The 19,654-nt window shown below is 37.6% G+C and overlaps 1 protein-coding gene across 1 annotated transcript in view; it reads right to left on the minus strand.

The window, feature by feature from the left end:
* Positions 1–12,346, minus strand: part of IL1RAPL2 (interleukin 1 receptor accessory protein like 2) — a 610,158-nt gene extending 597,812 nt beyond the window's left edge. Inside the window, exon 1 of the mRNA XM_059385200.1 lies at positions 12,033–12,346. Coding sequence (XP_059241183.1) covers positions 12,033–12,346 — 314 coding nt within the window. The remainder of the gene's footprint in view (positions 1–12,032) is intronic.
* Between the last annotated feature and the right edge of the window lie 7,308 nt (positions 12,347–19,654).

Below are 19,654 nucleotides of genomic sequence, written 5' to 3' on the forward strand. Positions count from 1 at the left end.
AGGAGGGAGCAGTACAGAGAGAGAGAGATTTCACCTGAGAGTAAAAGAGATGAATGTAAATATGAACCATGGCCGAATCACTCTCCTTTATGAGGAGCTGAAGGAAGGTACTGGTAAAGGAAAGAATAATGGGGCTGAAAAATAACAAAATGTGTATGACATCTCTCCACCCATATAAATGTATATTGCCTTAGTAGTATGTTCTGGTTTCAAAATAAGAAAATGTAGATTAGTGTTAACCTGGGTCTTGTGTTAATAAGATCAAGGTGATGTGGAATTCCACCTCACCCTTCCATTTAGCTTTTGTGTTTCACAGCCATAGATCCAGACTCTACCTACTAAACTTTAACCGGTTCTCTTGCCGAAGTGGATCACTCTTCACAGTTGTGAAAGTATGAGGATGGTTCCACGTGAATTCATCCCCACCCCTGAGAAAACAAGTTGGAGTGCATGTGCTGAGTGACAATGCTGAAGTCAGCAGCATCTTCTTTTGTTAATAAGAGGAATCAGAGAAGGGAATTTACACCATTTAAATGTGTAATTTCTCCATGGAAACAGCATCTGCTAAAAACTTGCATTGTGATGGGACTATAAGTTAAGGTCCTCGTTAGTTGTGTCTTATAACTTGTTTTCTAAGAATTGATCAGTGCCTTAGTCTCTTAAAGTCTCATGTTCCCAAAATATATCTAGTTATTGTTAGTTTCACATTGAGTAAAAAGGTCTTGATAAACTCAGATTCCAGCCAAAATGACCTCCCAATTTTTCCTTGTGCATAGGCTATGTTTTACTGCCTCCTTGCCCTTGAACACTGTTCCATCTGCCTGGGAAGGTTTCCACTATTGCCGCCTGTTCAGATCCTCAAGAACCATCTCAGGGGGGCCTGGATGGTTTGGTGGGATCCCAGAGTCCAGGGACTGAACACCACATCATGCTCCCCGCTCTGCAAAGAGCCTGTTTCTCCCTCTCTCTCTGCCGGCCACTCACCCTGCTTGTGTGTGTGTGCACTCTCTGTCTCTCTTTCTTTGCCAAATAAATAAATAAAAACCTTTAAAAAAAAAAAAAGAAGAAGAACTATCTCAAACACCCCTGATTTTATAAGTCAAAATCTATTTTCCTTACTCTCTGCTATTTTATCTCTATCCTTCTTATAGCCCTTCACTTTCTCTCATGTGTGATGGAGAAAAAGACATTAAGTTAGTGTTGGCAGGTTTCCCATTCTCCTTGCCCTCTAAATATGATAGTCTCTTTGGATGCATGGGTCTCTACTTATCCAGTAAAATTCAGTTACTTCTATGGAGATTCTTGGTATGCCAGATCAGTTTCTGGGCTTTTACTATGCAGAACAGTTGTAATTGGCAGAAAGAGTTGAAAAATTGCAAGGAACAATGATAGTGCAATTAAGTAACATTGGAAATGGAAGCAAGAGCTTCTTACAAAGAAGCAAACAAGTGATATAGTATGGAAAAGGGGAAAAAAGAGGAAAAACTTGCAGGGGATTCATTTCAGACTGAATTTTATAGTTGAGAATGAGGAGATATTAGAGAGTTTTCTGGGTAGTTGTAGTGTGTAAGAGATATTGAACATGAAAGTAACATGAAAAGCTGATCTTAAATGTTGCTGGGCATTACAAATTGGCTTCCTCTTGATGTTTTTCAAAGGACAATAGTAAATCCTTAAATATTCAAACTTATAAAATTGTTTAGTTGCTATACTGTTTCTTAGGATACAATTACATGCTGAACCACGTGGACTTTTATTTGATTTTTACTTGCTCAATTATAATTTGTATACAAGTCCTAATTCCTGTTTTAATCTGTTAGAAGGCAGGGGCCTGTCATCCACTTTTGACTTTTTTGATACCTTTCACAGAGCAAATGCTCAATAAATATTTGTTTAGTGACTAATAGATACTTAAGACCTGAAATGATATCAGCTAAAAAGCATCCTTTATATTAAAAAAAAAAAAAAATAAAACTATGGTTAGGAAAGAATGTGTTCTCACTTTTCTACCAGTCTGAAATATTTTACCTTCAAGATGAATGGAAGAAAGTGGTTTCATGCAATATATTCTTGAAAAACATAACCCTCCCTTTATAAAATGCCTCATTATATTCATTCTAGCAGCACTTCATCATATACTAATGTATATGCTTCTCTAATTGATTCATTCTAATCTTCTATCTTGGAAATTTGGGAATCAGAGTAAACAGAAGAAGGAAAGTCAGCTAAGTATATACATCCAGCAAGCTTCCTCCATCTCTTATTATTTGGTAAAGAACAACTTTTAAGCATGTCTTCATAATGTTTGGAAACTGATAAATGATCACAAAGAGTTCCAAACTCTGTAAGACAAGTTTTATTTGGTTTTATCTCTGGAAATTTCTGCTTTAACTTGATCCTCACTTACCATGAACTAAGAATCTCTATTCCACTGTCCTCTGTTGTCCACCTTTAATCAACAGAATCTCATCTTCATCACCAGATGATATTTTACACTCCAGAAACTGAAAGCAGAATCGCAGAACTTCATACAGGAAAGAATTAAGCATATCTAATTTGTAGTAACATACACTCTTCAAGTGTTCTCCTTCTCAGTTAAGAACACAATGATTTACTCAGTTGCTTAAGTCAAAAACACACAAGTCACCCTTTATTCAACCATTTCATTTTGCACATTCAGTGCATCAGTATGTCCTGTCAGGTCATCTTTCAATACAAATCTTGGCTCCATTCACTTCTCCCCATCTCCTTAGCTACCACCCCAATCTAAGTTGACCATCATGTATCTCCCTTCAACTGATATAACTGCTTATCAATGTGGTCTCTTTGCTTGTCTCCATATAATCCATTCTCACTGGGGCAGCCAGAGTGATCTTTAAAAAATGGAAATCTGATGATGTTACTCCTTGGCTTAAAATAAACAGACAAACTGTAACCCTCCCCATTTGCCTCTGATTGCTAATAAAAATCAACTTCTTATTCTGGCCCACAATATGCAGCAGGATCTGACCTGTGCTTGCCTCTCCAGCCCTATCCAATACCATTTTCCCTCTCAATTTACTGTACTCCATCCACCCAGACTGGCTTTTCTAAATTTCCTTGAATAAAGCCTGTTCCTGTTTCATGACCTTTGCACTTGCTATTCATTCTGACTGGCACACTGCTCCCATAGATTTTCACAAGACTGGTTTCCTCCTTCCATGCAGGTCACAGTTTATAAGCTCCTTTCTCTGGGAGGCCCTTCTTGACCACTCAACAAAAATGACCTTCCATTCACTCTTGTAACATGACCTTTTTTTTATTCTCACCATCAGTACTACCTGGCATAGTCTTGTGAATGTATCTATATGCTTCCCCCACTCTAGAAGGTGAATCTCAGGAGAGTAGGAACTTTAACCTGTTTATTCAATGCTATATACTGAACACCTACTGAAAGTGTTCAAAATAGCTTAATTTGAATAAACTAATTTTCACTTTCCAGGTAAGGAAATCAAGGCACAGGTCACACAACTAAAATACACCATTATTCCCTTGGTTAATATCGGAGTCAAAACCTAGTAGTACAGAGTTTGTAAACTGTGAGTCTACTGGTTGAATCTTAGTAGGGAATCTTAGGAGAGGAGCGCATATAAATATTCAGATCTCAGGCTTTTCTTCAAAAAATCAGAAGATCTAGTAGTATTTGGCCTACATTCCTACATGGTAACAAAAATTTGGATGCCAGGTGACTGCCCAACTTTATGTGCCTTATACTTTGTAGGCCCTTGAGCTATATCAGGGAGCAGAAAAGACATACTATCTCTATCCTTAAGGAACTTACATCCTAGCAGAAAGAGATAGAAAATAGACAATGAATATGACAGGTAAATTATATATATCATAAAAGTTGATAATTGCTATGGAGAAAATAAGAGTGAGATGAGAAGTATCAGAAGTACAGGGTATGGGCACTGAGTAGAAGAGAATCTTAAGATTATATATAAGTAAAATAGTCAAGGAAGATGCATCAATAACATTAAAATAGAGGAAACTGTACAACTGTAGGAAATGAGGGAGTTAATCATGTAGCTATAGGAGAATAAAGCATTTTAGACAGAGGTAACCATCTGTACAAAAACCCTAAAGCTGGATTATACCTGTCTAAAGGTATACCTGCTTGAGAAACAGTAAGATCAGAGGGCCTTGTAAGCCCCTGTAAGGTCTTGGCTTTAATTCCAAATGAAATGGGATGCCATCAGAACATCCTGAGAAGAACATAAACATTATGTGACTACTGGTATTAAGAAGAGATTGAAAGAAGATATGTAGAAGAGTAGAGAAACCGATTAGAAGTCATTGCAACAAAAGAGGTAAGAGATAGTAGCTTGGACCAGAGTGATAGCAGTGATATGGAAGGTATAGCTTGTGTAATCCACAAAGTTTGAGGGAGTTAAGACCCTGTGGGATACTGGAGACCTGGGTGGCTGAGTCAGTTAAACACCTGCCTTCAGCTCAGGTCATGATCCCAGAGTCCTGGGATCAAGTCCCACATCAGGCTCCCTGTTCAGTGGGGAGTCTACTTCTCCCTCTGCCTCTGCTCCTCCCTCTGCCTCTCCTCCTCCTCCTCCTCTCTCTCTCTCTCTCTAATAAATAAATGAAATCTAAAAAAGAAAGAAAGAAAGAAAAGAAAGAAGAAAGAAAGAAAGAAAGACCCAGTGAGATAACCTCTTGACCAATGGGACAAGGGAGCTCAGAGAGAAATTCTCTATTTCTCCTCGTAGATCAACTATCTTGAAACCTACTCTTCCCCTGCCTCACTTACCTTTTCCTTCACTCTTGTGTCCTTGGGATTATATTCCCTAATACACACTAGCTTTTGCCTCATTTCCCCCCCTAGGAACCTGTGGTAAGATAGGAGGAAGAGCAGAAGTTCAGTTTGGAACATATTTGTTTTAACACCAAGAAGAGATGTCGAAAAGCCTATTGAATAAACGATTCTGTATTTTAGGAGAGAGATCTGCGCTGGAAGGGATATATGTTGGAGTTATCAGACAGATAGTATGTAAAACTGTAAGACCATATAAACAAATCATGGAGGGAGTATGGGTAGAGATGCAGGGGAGAAAACAAAACAAAACTAAAGACCAAGCCCCAGGTCCCCCTCCTGCAAAGGAATTTAAGAAAAGGTAACTGATAGAGTAACTGATAGGGTAACTGATAGAGTAGAAGGAAAACCAGGATAGTGTAATTTCTGGAAGTCATGTAAAGAACATATAACAAAAAGAAGGGAGTAAGTAACTGTGCCAAGTGCACTGGTTACATAAAAGAAGGAGTGACAATTGACCTTACCATTGGATTTAGCAACATTGACGCTTTGGAAACTTTGATATGAGCAATTTTGGAGCCATAGTGTAAGTAAAATTCCAATTGGGTTGGGTTTAATAGAGAATTAATGGAGAGGAACTCAAGACTCCGAAGACGGCAGTTTTGTTTTGTTTTTAAGTAGTTTTGCTATAAATGGAAGCAAGGAAATGGGCAGTGTCTAGCAGAGAAAGTGGAGCTGAGAAGACTTTCTTTTTTTAAAGATTTTATTTATTTGAGAGAAAGTCAGAGAAAGAACACAGAGGGAAAGAGCACAGTGGGAGAGAGAGAAGCAGACTCCCCACTGAGCAGATAGCTTGACATGGGGCTAGATCCCAGTACACTGGGATCATGACCTGAGCTGAAGGCAGATGCTTAACTGATTGAGCCACCCAGGAGACTTCTTTAGGTAGCATAAATATTGACCAATCTGCATGCTGATGGAAATGATCCAGTAGAAATAGAAAATTCCATGACATAGGAGAGAGATGGGAGAAATGTTCAGGTAATTTCCTTGAGTAGGCAAATAAGAACAGAATCTAGTGTACAAGCAAAGTGCATAGCAGCAATGATAGCAGACTTGAAGGCAGAGTATGCAGGTACAGATGCCAGTCGGTGGGTGAATATAGTGGAAGTTCTCTCTTAATTTCTTCAAATCTTTTAGTAAAATAGAAAGCAAAGGGAGGAGATGTTTGATGTTTGAGGAGAGCAATGTAAAATAGTCATCTAGGAGGATGAGATACTGAAAAGAATAAGAATACATAGTAAAGCTATTTGGCAAAATTAAGGGTCTGTTTGAGGTTTATGATAAAGAATTCAAAGTGAGAGTAGTCAAAGTTATTATATATTTCCCTTCAGTCAAGTTAAGCTGCAGGGATGCAGGTGCAAGCACAGATGGAGAGTTGGTTTAAACAGTACCATGGTTTTCACAAGATGGAGAAAGGGTCAAGGAAATCAAGAGGATATATATGGGAGTGATTATAAAGACTGATCATGAAACTTAAACTATGCTAGGTGAGGGATGCCTGGGTGTTTCAGTCAGTTAAGTGTTTGCCTTCGGTTCAGGTCATGATCCCAGGGTCCTGGGATTGAGCCCCACATCGGGCTCTCTGCTCAGCAGGGACCCTGTTTCCTCCTCTCTCTCTGCCTGCCTCTCTGCCTACTTGTGATCTCTGCCTGTCAAATAAATAAATAAAATCTTTAAAAAAAAAGAAAGTCACTGAAATTTGTATAATGATACAGGGGAATATATATATATATATAATACCAGTATTCATCAGCTCATCAATGGTTATTTGAAATCAATTCTTTTTTTATAATTATCAAATATAACCCATTAGTTCTTACAAAGCACATAAACTGCTGATTATACTATAAATATCTGCTCCTCTCCAATAAATAAATAGATTTGAAATTACACAGGTATTGTACAATAAAGTGGCTTATATTTCTAACTATTACATAGTTAACGTAAAACAGTATGATTCTACTTCTAAATATTACAGAATATCTAATTAACTTTTAATGAAATGAAAGTAAATTATAATTACTACTACTTTGCTATTTACATTACCTGTAATTTTATGAATAAGCAGATAATCAAGTTTTGGAGGTGAAATATTAGTCTTTTCATATTATATATGTGTTACTTTATGCATACTTGCTACAAAAAAATAAGTTAAACCAGGACTCCCACTTATATCCAAAACCAGGTGGAAAACATGACTAATTGCATCACACTTTAGTCTACGCAGACCAGAGAAGACATCGCCACTTTCTCAAGACCCTACTATACAATCTTGATCTTTTCTAAGTTCAACTAATTCTATAAGATGCAGATTCTCATTTTTCTATTATAAATTGTCTTCTCTTCTGAAAATTTGTCTTAGGTAGACATTTTTTTTCTAAAGACACAGGTTTCCTTGCAATATGGCATAAAGCAAATCCTACTGTACCTGCTCAATGAACATTTGTTAACTAGCATATAAAACTTGTTTATTATATACTACACAGGCACTTATATGTCAGGATAACTTAAGGGCCATTAAAATCAGGCAAAATTACTGTGCACTTTTATTTATTTATTTTCTTTTCCATTGTGGAACATTTCAAATATACTCAAGAATAAAAATAACAATATAATGAACCATCATATACTCATTATACAGATTCAATAATTAGCAACCTGCTACATTTCTTGTTTGAATTACCTCTCTGACCTGAACTTTTCTGAGAATGTTGTTTTGTTGGAGTAATAATCACTAAAATTTGATGACTAGCAAGGCAAATGTCTTGCAAATGTATCCAGCCTCAGGGTTGGATAAGTGCACTAAGGAACACTTTAGAAAGAGTCTGTGAGACATTCAGATTTTGAGAACTTCATTTATTTCAATGATTACTAAAGAACAAAAATAGTTGAACTATGTTCCCTTTTAAGAAGGGAGTTCCTTGTTCTGTTTGCTTTGTTGAAGAGGTAAATGGTCATAATGGTTTTTGAACCTATAACTGGTTCGCTTCACTTGGCCATTGTGATACCCAAACACTCAGGTTCCTGTAGATGTTTGATAATACTTAACCGTTCTTTTCGTTATCTATGAATTAAATTCAGGATTATATAAATGTATCTGTCTTCATACACAGCTTAAGTCATCCCTCATTAAAAATTGTTGGCAAAGTGATATGTGGGATTTTGTTAAATAAGATTACTCTCGTCATTTTTATCCCACTGAGTGCCTCCACTGAAAAGATTCAGGTGGGAAGCAAGGGAGACAGTAATTCTTGGACTGACACTACCTCTCAAAATATGACTCACTTCTCCATCATTTCTCTATTACCATAACCCTTAACTGACATACTGAGAAATTCAACTAATCACTTTTGAGGGTGGCCAAAGAAAAAACACAAAAATGAGTGATGGGCTACAGAAAGATCACAAACAGTAAATTTCTCTTGTTATGATTCAAATGGATGAATAATATTACTAAATATTTCATATCTGCATTTTTAAACACACTGTAATCAACATACTATTTTTTTAAGATTTTATTTTTATTTATTTATTTGACAGAGAGAGACAGCAAGAGAGAGAACACAAACAGGGCAAGTGGGAGAGGGAGAAGGAGGCGGGAATACAGACAATGTCAAATTCAGAGCCTTTTTTCACTATAAATGTCACTCTCTTGACAATGACATAAAATCTCCTATATGGATAGAATTTCTCACTTGGCACATATTTGGAGTCAGTGGCTAGTACTAGATATGAAAAACATATGTATTATACACAGCCAAATGCCAGTTATATCACTTGTATCATTCTGAAGTAGATTTCTCTATCTCTGAGTTGACAAAAGACTATTTCTTCCTTTAGAACAGTGGTTCCCAAACTTTTTTTTTCCTTACCAAGGCACATATGAGGTATGATATTCAAAAGTTTCACCCATCCCTTCAGTCCCAATCACTCCCTAAGATCTATTGCATGAATAAAAGATCAACTGCATGAATCTAAGCCTCTGCTCAGTGTGATATCATCCTTTTCTCTTCTACTGATCTACATGTGAGTTGAGAACCACAGACTTAGATGATATCTACAATAGATATAAATTAAGTCTGATTTGTACCTGAAAGAGAGGGCCACCTTGCAGGAAAGGATTTCAGGGGCACTAGGAAATCCCACTTGTGCATGAAATACTACAAGGCTTTGTTTAAAAGCAAATAGGCTGTCAACTGAGAAGGCCTAGAAGCAATCACACCCCAGTAGCAATGAGCATATTTAGCATGGGAATTTTGGTTTCTAATGTCATTCTCCATTAAAAGGAATGATGGCTCCTTGGAGAAATGGCTGGGGCAGGAATAGGACTGGGGCAGGAAATATATAAGATAAGCCTGGAGAATCTTACAGTGCTGAAATATAAAGAAATGCTCAAAATACACACACACAAAAATGAAGTTATGTCAAAGGAACAGATATGCCAACTGAAAGAACTCTGATGGACAGAGGTAGAAGAGTTAGAGCTAGAAAATAAAGTAGCCTTGGGTGATTACCTAATGTATAATAATATAAATATCCGTGAGTTCATACTGATTAAATAAATAGGAGTAAAGAGACAAAAATCCTATGCAGAAGAATTATAAACAATTTTATGAGGTACTCTGCTCTTGATGAGGTGGATCATAACTCCCTACTCCTTAATTATGGGCTGTGAATAACTACTTCCTCCCAAAGAGGAGAGTATGAGAAAAAAAAAAGAGGAAAAAAGTAACTTCACTGTTGAGAAAGACAAATACAACCTCAATCCAGGTGATCAATGTCAGTATCAAAAGTGATAAGGCAAACTGAAACTCTCTATCCTTGATATGATATAAGGAGAATATTTTACATCTGTGGTCTTCCCCCAAAAAATACATAATCCCTGTCTAACTATGAAATACATTTCAGATAAATTGCAACTGAAGGACATTCTGCGAAATATCTGAACAGTACTATTCAAACTGTCAAGGTCATAAGAAATAAGGAAAGTCTGAAAAACTCCAATAGCCAAAAGGAACTTAAGGAGACCTAACAACTAAATGTAATACATTATCCCAAATGGGATCCTAGAATAGCAAAGACATTAAGGAAAATCTGAGGAACTCTGAATAAGTATGGATTTCCATTAATAATAATGTACCACTATTGGTTCATTAATTGTAACAAATGATCCATAATTATGTAAGATGTTGGTAATGGGGAAATGGGTGCAGGGCATATAGGAACCTACTGTACTATCTTTGCAATAATTCTGTAAATCTAAACCTGTTCTAAAATTTGTAAGTTTATTTAAAGGCAAGGAGCACTAGGTGTGGTACATAAACAGTGAATTTTGGAACACTGGAAAAAATTAAATTAAATTAAAAAATAAAGGCAAATGGAGGGGTCTTTTATTAAAACACATTTTATAGGGACAAAAAACTAGAAACAAAATACATGCAAATAAATAGGAAAATTATTGACTAAATTGTGGTATCATAGACTATCAAGCAACACAGAATATTATATACTTAAAAGGATGAATTAATTCTCGATCAGTTAACTTGGAAAAAATTCCTACTATGTATTTTTACTAAGAAAAGAAAATGTAGAGAAATGTGTAACTCTTATTTTATAAAACAATGAGAAAAAAAAGAATAAAGAGAAGGTATTCAAGGATACACGCTGGATTACAACATTGCTCAGAATAGGAGAATGGGGTTAGAGGAGAGAAAAGAGGAGGCGGGTAGCAAGTCTGGAGATATAAGCAGGGCAGGGAAAATAAGCAATAATTAATTTGATAATTCATTATCAGTATAGAACATCTATATAGTGAACTGATGCCTTGCAAATAAAATTTTAAATCTGTGAAAAAAAAATGAATCAGAAGGAGGAGAAGAGATCTATTTTAAACTGACAGGATTTAATGAGGGTGGGAGTAGAGAGGAGGTAAGTAGGAAAAGAGGAACTGCACCCTAAAGAATACAATGTCAGTCACTGAAGCTGAATTACCATTCTTTTCTCAATTTGCCAAGAGATACCCAAGTAGGTGAAAATACTGATTATCACTAAGGATGTGATGAGAATTTCTGCCAATATCCTGGAGTTTTTGCCCACCACAAACAGAAACTAAACTCACCACTTGCTTCCCCAACACTTCCCACTCAAAACATTTAAGTACAAAAGCGATGCCTAGAGCATCAAGAAGATTATTTATACACCACCTTGTTCTCCTGGCCTTTTGAACAATGAGGCCTCACCAGGGGTTTCGAAGTGCTTTTGATGAAAAGGTGACATAGCTTTGGCATCAAAGTCCACACGAGACAAAAATAGGAAGGGTCTGCATTTCCAAGAAGTTAAAATCAAATAATAGAGTGTAGGTCCCTGCTGAGCAAGATCAGAGACTCCCAAAATGGCAGAATTGAAAAGTGGTTTAAAGGTCATCTCAGCTATCTACTTCAATACCTAATGCAGTCTCTATCTGAGATTCTAGATCCTAGATCGTAGCACCAGGGCAGAAGGGGAAGGAAGGTTATATTATGGAATCCCTAAGTATAAAACAGATTGCTTTTCACAGTAAATTTCTTGCAAGAATGAATTTTATCTGTGATATCTTCCCTGTAAAGCACCTAGGAACTAAGGATGACCATGTGTTTACAGGGTTGCATGCTGAATATTTAGATACAGTAGACTCAAGTTCACACTGCAAATTATGTGAAAAATTTTAATGGTAGTTCATTTGTTAAGAGATCTCCCAGTAGCATCCGAAGTTATTTCTATCAACAAAAAGAGACCTTGGCTTAAGTGATACTGTAGGCCATTTTCATGGGCAGATATTAAAACCATTGAGCCAACTGGCTTTATGAAAAAAAAAATCATTAATCTAAGACCCTAAGATAGGGATGGAATTGAGGAAGAAATGAATTATAAACTTTTCTAAATTATGTGAGCATACATAGTAAATGAAAGTCCCATTTTATGAAAATTTGTTAAGAATTTGCTGTCCAGTTCCAATAAATAATTAGAACTGAATTTACTGAAGCTCTACATGCACTGCAACCTTTCAAGATATATCCACTGTATAACAGAAGCAACACTTCCACATACTCCAGGCCCAATCGAAAGACAACCTGCTATGGTATTCAGCAATATTTTCATCTGGTATTCACTTTAATTTGGCACTCACCTTAAAACACAAGTGTAGAATCCACTGTCTTGTGCCTCAGCTGAGTGAAACCATATTGAATCTTCTTCTTTGCTCATCCTGACCTCTGAAAAGATGATGGGCTCTTCCAAATCACCTTTGTTTTTGTACCACATAAGCCTGAGCCCAGTGCTCTGGGCCATGCTATAGTTGGTACGAATATAACTGTAGAAAAGGGCACATTTCACTCGTACTGGTTCTCCTGCCAAAGCCATATATGTCTTGAGATCCACTGACCAGTCAATGCAGCCATCCACTGAAAGAAAACCAGATTGGGCATGAAATGCAGGGAGCATTGTTAATGATAAGAGCAACAATCACTGCCAAAATGAACTGAGGGCCTACAGTGAGCCAAGATTCACAGAATTTGCATGGCAAGTGCTTTACATAGATTACCTCTACCTCTTTTAATCTTCCCAGTGACGCTTTGAGATGGACCAGCATTCTCCTTAGACCTCCCAGGCAGGATCCTTATTCTAGCTGTGTGCCTCCAGGGAATTTCCAGTTCTCTACAATAAACTTCTGCATGGAATTGACCGGATTCTCCAAGGAGCTCCAGCACTGGTGCTTATGTGCTTGTCCCGGGGCCCCACCACTAGGTTCCAATTCCAGCAGAGCAGCCTGGCAAAAGCATTACTCCTGCCAATCATACGGCATTTGCTTCACAGGATTGTGTGAGATTGGACTGTGAGGATGACACTGACATGTAGATTTTAGATGACTCAGATTATTTGGACAGGAACCCCACAAAAGAAATACTTCCAGGGGACCCTTGTACAGTCTAGGAGCAGCCCTGAGATTCACTTATGATTCTTTTTTTAATTATTAATTTATTTGACACACAGAGAAAGAGAGATCACAAGCAGGCAGAGAGGCAGGCAGAGAGAGAGGGGGAAGAAGGCTCCCCGCCGAGCAGAGAGCCCTATGTGGGGCTCGATCCCAGGACCCTGAGATCATGACCTGAGCTGAAGGCAGAGGCTTAACCCACTGAGCCACCCAGGTGCCCCTCACTTATTATTCTTATACTACAGACAAGAAAACTGAGACTCAGAGAAGTTCAGAGACTTTGCCCAAGGTGACACTGCTAATAAGTGGTAGAAAACCAGTCTCTGAATCTACAGACTGTGTTCTTAACCCCTACCCTATACTGTCTCTGCCTATAATTGTGACAGGGACGACAGTGTTATTTGTCTTTGGGAAAAGTTGGAAGCAGTAGGCACCTAAAGTAGGCACCTAAAGATTAGTTGTCATTATCTACATTCCAGTTTTCCATGGTATAACCTATTAATATCAGATATTTAATCACAGTTCAATTTCTTTCTATACCCCAAGGACTCCCTTGCCATTCAACTGTGTTTACTCATGAGAATATATTATATTAACATCAGCTTTAGTCAAATAATATTAGGTGGGTAAATCTACCATTTAAAAAAACATATACAGTAAATTCCCTCTTTTCCAGAATGGTTGGAAATTAGACACTGGCTGATTTAATACGCTCATCAGCACAATTAGCAAAGATTGTCTACCTCCAATTATTTAATTTCAAAGAATTTCATCAAATTATACTGCAACCCTTTGTATTACTTGATTACTCTTTATAAAATAATCCTTTCATAAGCTATAAAAACACTGCCATTTTAAAATTATATGTTTTACTTATAATTTTGTAAACTGATCTGCTTCCTTTTTTAGATGTTGAGAAGTCTGTACCCCAGTGTGTTTATCTTTTAACCTCAGTTGATAGGAAGGTCAGGGCTAAATGTAATACCCAAGTGCAATAACTACCTTCTTTTTTTTTTTGGTAAAGATTTATTTTAGAGACAGAGAGAGTATGGGCAGGTGGGGGGAGGGACAGACAAAGAGGAAGGGAGAGGAAGAGACTCTTAAGCAGATTGCATGCTGAGTGCAGAGCCAGACTCCATGCTGATCTCATGACCCTGAGATCACGACCTCAGCCAGAACCAAGAGTGGGATGCTTAACTGACTGTGCCACCCAGGCAACCCCAAATGCCATAACTATCTTACCTCAAGATTTTGCTTTCTCTATACAAGGGTCCTTGCCCTGGGGTACAAGGATACCCAGGGTGAGGGTGACTGGGTAGACTTCAAGGTTGTTATGACTATTTGCATAGTTATACTTTTGGGGGGAGATGTTCCACAGCTCTTTAACAGATCTTCAAAGGGGTCTATAGCCCAAGAAAGTTTTTGAACTCCGTGGTTTCTGATCTCTCTTTCTGACTTCATTTTTTATTGCCCTGCTACATATGGGCTTTTATTATAAGCTGCCTCAAGTCCTCTTTTGTATGTGAAATATTGATTGGAAATAAATTAATAATAAAATAAATAACTCATTTTAAATTTATAATGAAGGGCATTTGAACTCTCTCTGAGGATTCATAAGGCACCAGATTCACCACTATGGATTTTGATGACCAATGTGCACTGCTGAAACCAAGAAGGAATGATTGGATTAAACCAAACCTGTATCTAGTTATCTCTTGGGGGGCTTTTGCAGTCACTCCCTGGAATTGGTCATTTACCTGTCGTGTGTTACTCTCCTAACTGTCAGTAATAGATGGGGGAGATCTGCTTTAGTTAAACTTTTTGGGTCGTGGTAAAATTAGGGCAATCCATCTCTGGATCAAATGGAATTTTAATATTTCTTATTATCATCTTTAAATGAATTTTGTATTATTCCCTTTTATGGATTATCTGTGACACTGTTCCCATACATCAACAACAAAAACCTGGGGATAATTTAAAAAGACTCTTTAATAGTCCAGTTTTTCCCCAAACCCTAAAATGCACAGCAAGTGTTTCTGAATTAGCAAATTTGGCTTAGCAATGTAGCTTCAACCTCTATAATTACCTATTTAGTAGGAAAAAAAAAAGTTTTGGGAATGTTTTTTCCACTTGTTTCCTAAATCCCTTTAGTTGCCTCCTTCAAACAATCTGTTGTATAATCTCGCTTTTACAATGTTAACGGTCTGGTTTGGCCCATTAATGACAGGATATGGTTGGTATTGAAGATAATAAAATATCTGCTCCTGAGACACAATGATCATACTCAATGACAGCTGAAGACATTTAATTGCCTTTATAATTAGCTTTATTATACAGACCTTGAGAATACACCAAGAATTAATTTTCTTTTAAGTACTATTTGAGCAAAATATATTTGATTTAATAGATTCATGGTTCCTTTTCCTCTGTTCTCTTGTTTAGCTAGCGGAGTGGAAGTATTTAGTTACAAGGTAGTCAACAGGCAGAAAATAGATCCGCAGTAATGGAGAAAACAATTTTCAAATGGTATTCTCTTTATTCTTTTCCTTTAGTATTCACAAGGTTACAATATAAGGTATTTCAAACCTGAGGGGATCTTCCCCAAAAGTAAACAAAGGATATGATACCAAGGGTCTGTGAAAGCCCATCTGCCACCAAATATTTTCCCACACCAAACTTCCATCAGTAGAAATCCATTCCCATGAGTTGAGGCATTGTAGTATTGGACCACTACTAGATTCCAACATGATGATATGACTTGTTTCTCTTGGGTTTCTGTTCCTAGATAAACAAACCAAGAGTGGGGCAAGAGGGGATATACCACGATATAGTAAATTCATTTCTTTTAGATTTGAGAATAGTGAAGAAACTAAGAAGGATATACTGCTGTAAGAGACCTAGAAAGTCAGGTAGCTAGGCAGCATGAAGGGACTGAAATAGTGAGGTTAAGAGAGAAGCACTGAAAGGTATGAAAGAGCCACAAAAAGGCAGAGAAGAAAGGTCACATACAATTCAATTAGCCAAGATCATTGTAGGAATCAAAGGTGGTGCCACCAGAAGTCACCAGTGCAAGTCACATTTCTATCATGAAAAGGAGCTGGCAATAATATGCCACACTTTCAGGGCCCCTCACATGTTGACACTCTATAAATAATTGGTAAATAAAGATCTGTGGTGAAGCTGACAAAGGTGCAGACTAAGGCCAGGTTGGTGACATAGTGGAACTGAGTAACCTATAGAGGAAGCCAGCCTGCCACGCTTGATCTCATCAGCACAGGTCTGTATTCCAGAGTGATCCAGCCCCATTCTGTTTACAACTCCAGTCACATGTGTTTAAGTTGGCCCCCAAAGAGCTCCTAAGAAAAGTGGTTTCTGGACAGACCAGCTTCTCCCACAGGTGATTTGAGAACTGGGTTTCACTGACCAGCCATAAGTGTAAATAGGGGCACTACAAGAAGAAAACCACTTTTCCCTCCAAAACAGTGAAATTCTATTGGATTGAAGCTTGTTACAGCACAATCTCATCAAATTGTAAGTGAATGCTGCCTGTTCTTTGCTTCACAAAAACTCAATATGGTTATAAATATACATGTCATTCCATTAGAAAATACCTCCTATTTCTAAATTATCCATTCTGTGTTCACTCCTAAGTCTTATGAATGGCAATTCAAGTATTTAAAAAAACTGTATTTCTTTACATTCTCATCTCTACTCCCTTGATTTACATTTCTGTAAAGCTCACGAAGTTATTACTCTCAGTTTAGCCTTGTTGGCAGAAATGCTTTAATATCTGAGCTATCCAAAACAATTATAATGGAGCAAAAAAGCCCCTTCTTTAAAACCCAGGTCTCTGGGCACCTGGGTGGCTCAGTGGGTTAAGCTTCTGGCTCTTGGCTTCTGCTCAGGTCATGATCTCAATATCCTGGAATGGAACCCTATGTCTGCCTCAGTGAGGAGTCTGCTTCTCTGCCTCTCTGCCCCACACTCGTGCATGTATGTGTGCTCTCTCTCTCTCTCTCTCAAATAAAAATAAATCTTTAAAAAAATCTCCGTTTTAATCATTTTCATTCCAATCTGCCAAACAGGTATGTTCTTGGGGAGTCTGACATGAAGATTCAAATGGAAACAACAACAACAAAAAATAACTGTATGAGCACATAAGGGGACATACCAGTATCCATGCAATTTATCTTGCCAAGAGGAGATTCCTAGGGGTAAACTAAAATACAATCCCCTGGGACGTGCCCTGGGTGACAAAAGCGTGCAAGTAGTGTGCAAGTAGACAAGCCTTGGCTTTCTCCTCAAAACAACCAAAAGAGAAAAACCTGCTACACCTACCTGCTGCGAAAACAAAGCTCTGAGAAAAGTTCATAAATCCGTAAAAAGAGGAAGAGTTTATCATCAATAATAATATTATTTTAGAAAAAAAATATTGTGTACAGTAAAATTACACTTTAGTGGCTATATACATTACAATTTTTATTGGGGGGGGTAGGATATATAGCTGTGTTTAGAATTGCCAGTTCAGGATTTCTACCCCAAATTAGGACTCTGTTTAGGTAAAAAGGCTAATTAGCACAGCGGAAAATAAGCAAGCTCCAGATATCTTGATGATATTCATTACAACTTAAGTCATCTGCCTCAGATATACACCTAGTATTAGTTTATTATGTCTGTGATTAATAAATTCATCTGTTAACCAGCTGTTTTCTTTTAACTATGTCAACTATATCCCTTTCGTTTTTACAGCCAGCTCTATTTGTGATCAACAGGACAATTGTTAGGGGCAATTCATCAAATCACCACTAGAGGGGGAGCTGTCCAAGTTTTTTGCGTAGCACTCAGATTCCCCACCTAACCTCTAAAACTAAAAATATTGCTATCTGCCAACCACTGGTTGCTGCGGAGGGATCACAGCACAACTAGGGAATGCACCACTGTGTGTGACAGAAGGAGCCAAAAACTGAGCATGCGGCTGAGTTCTTGCTCAAACTGGGTAATCAGATTACACACACAGCAAGTGGATGACCCAAAACAGAAAGGTGTAACAGCAGCTACTGGCATTCATTGAGCCTTTCTTTGGTACAGAATAGCTGGGTGCCATGATAGATGCTTTGCATATTTTTTTCTCATTTTATTATCCCATTAACTCTGGGAGATAGGGGCTCTTATTCCCATTTTACTGAGGAAAAAAAAAAAAACCCTCAGAGTTTAAATAACTTGCTTAAGGTTACCCAAGTTGTGGTAGTAAAGTGTGGATCCCAGCACAGGTGAGTTGGACTCCAGAACTTACGTTCTTCATCATTGTGTGTTCTCTACATGCCTCCTATACTCCACATTCTAGCTCATGAGCTATTAAAATACTAAGGTTTGCTTGATGCTATCCAAACTGTCATATGTATTCCAAAGAACATTCATCTGTCCAGTAGAGCAGACCTTTCCAGCTGGATGATAATCCATCTCCAAATAATAACCATTGTGGCAATAATAGCCACCAAATAATGTTTGCCAATTATTTATCTATGAATTACACACAGTACTTACAGGGTAATGAATTCTAAATAATTTGTGTATTTGATTTAACTTCTGAAGAGCAGATCTAAGACTTGGATCAATTTTATCTGACCCATATTGACATATTTAAAATTAAATATCTAGGAATGATCACCCAATTCCTAAAATCATAACCCAGGAATAGAATTGTGTGTTTATCTTAACATTTGTATTTATGTATTATAATTATTGAACACAATGTTATTCTTACTCTTAATATTTTAATATGGGAGTTAAATGCTTTCTGTTTCTTTCTCAGTTCTCCCCCAAACACATAACTAATGACAAGTTTCTTTGCATTTATACCCATCATGGTGAACACTATCTGCCTCAGTTAGGCAACCCCAGACATAAGAAGTTAAACCCTCTGAGAAGTTAATGGCCTATGCCCTTACTGCTGGACCCATGGCTCCTTACTTCCAGCCTGGAAATATGGACAGAGTTGTTTTGTTATTTTTTAAATAAAATTCTGTCAGTAGAAAAAAATATTTTAAAAATTTCATCTGTGAATCAGTATCCATCAATAGAGAAAATATCTGCCACCCCAGCTCAATAAATACAATAAGTTATTATCGCTTCGGGCTTTAAAAAGCATTTCTACGCTTTTTATGAATTGGATTATATGCTTTCCTTTCAACTTTACCCCCTACCATTTGTCAATGGGAAAGTTCTGCCTAAATGAAGTCTTTCATCTCATTTCAACCTAGTTATTACACTTAATAATGGGCTGGCAACCATCTTCATTTCCCTTTCATTACAGGATCTGTGCTATGCTTTGTCAAGATCATTCCTTAGATCTTTACCAGACAAATGAGCCTCAATTATGTTCTGGAGGTGAAGCCACATGAAACATTACAACCAGCACCTCAACTCCTGATTACCTGAGGCCTGATGAGAGCTTCCTTGGGAATTAGTCACTAGTCAGGAGCCCTTCTCAGATGCACTGATGTTAATTTGAAGGCTGCGGCAGCAAACGAGACTGTGGGAGACAGTATATCTACACTGTCCACCAACCCCACTAGCAGGCATTCTGCTGCCCCCTCAAATCCAGGATGCTTGGCAGTGAATTTATCTTCCACGCTAAATCTGCCCCACCTCCTATGTCTGCAGTCATCCAAATCAAAATCGTTCGAAATCATTCCTGAATCTTGCCTTTTCGTTCCCACTGACCTCTCCCTGCTCCCCCCAAAAAGACATTAAAGTTTGTCATTTCTGAAAAGTTACTTAAATTCTTCCCCTTCTCTCCATCCTCACAGATGTGAAAG

This window comes from Mustela nigripes, chromosome X, assembly GCF_022355385.1.
Source record: "Mustela nigripes isolate SB6536 chromosome X, MUSNIG.SB6536, whole genome shotgun sequence".
Classification (NCBI taxonomy): Eukaryota; Metazoa; Chordata; class Mammalia; order Carnivora; family Mustelidae; genus Mustela; species Mustela nigripes.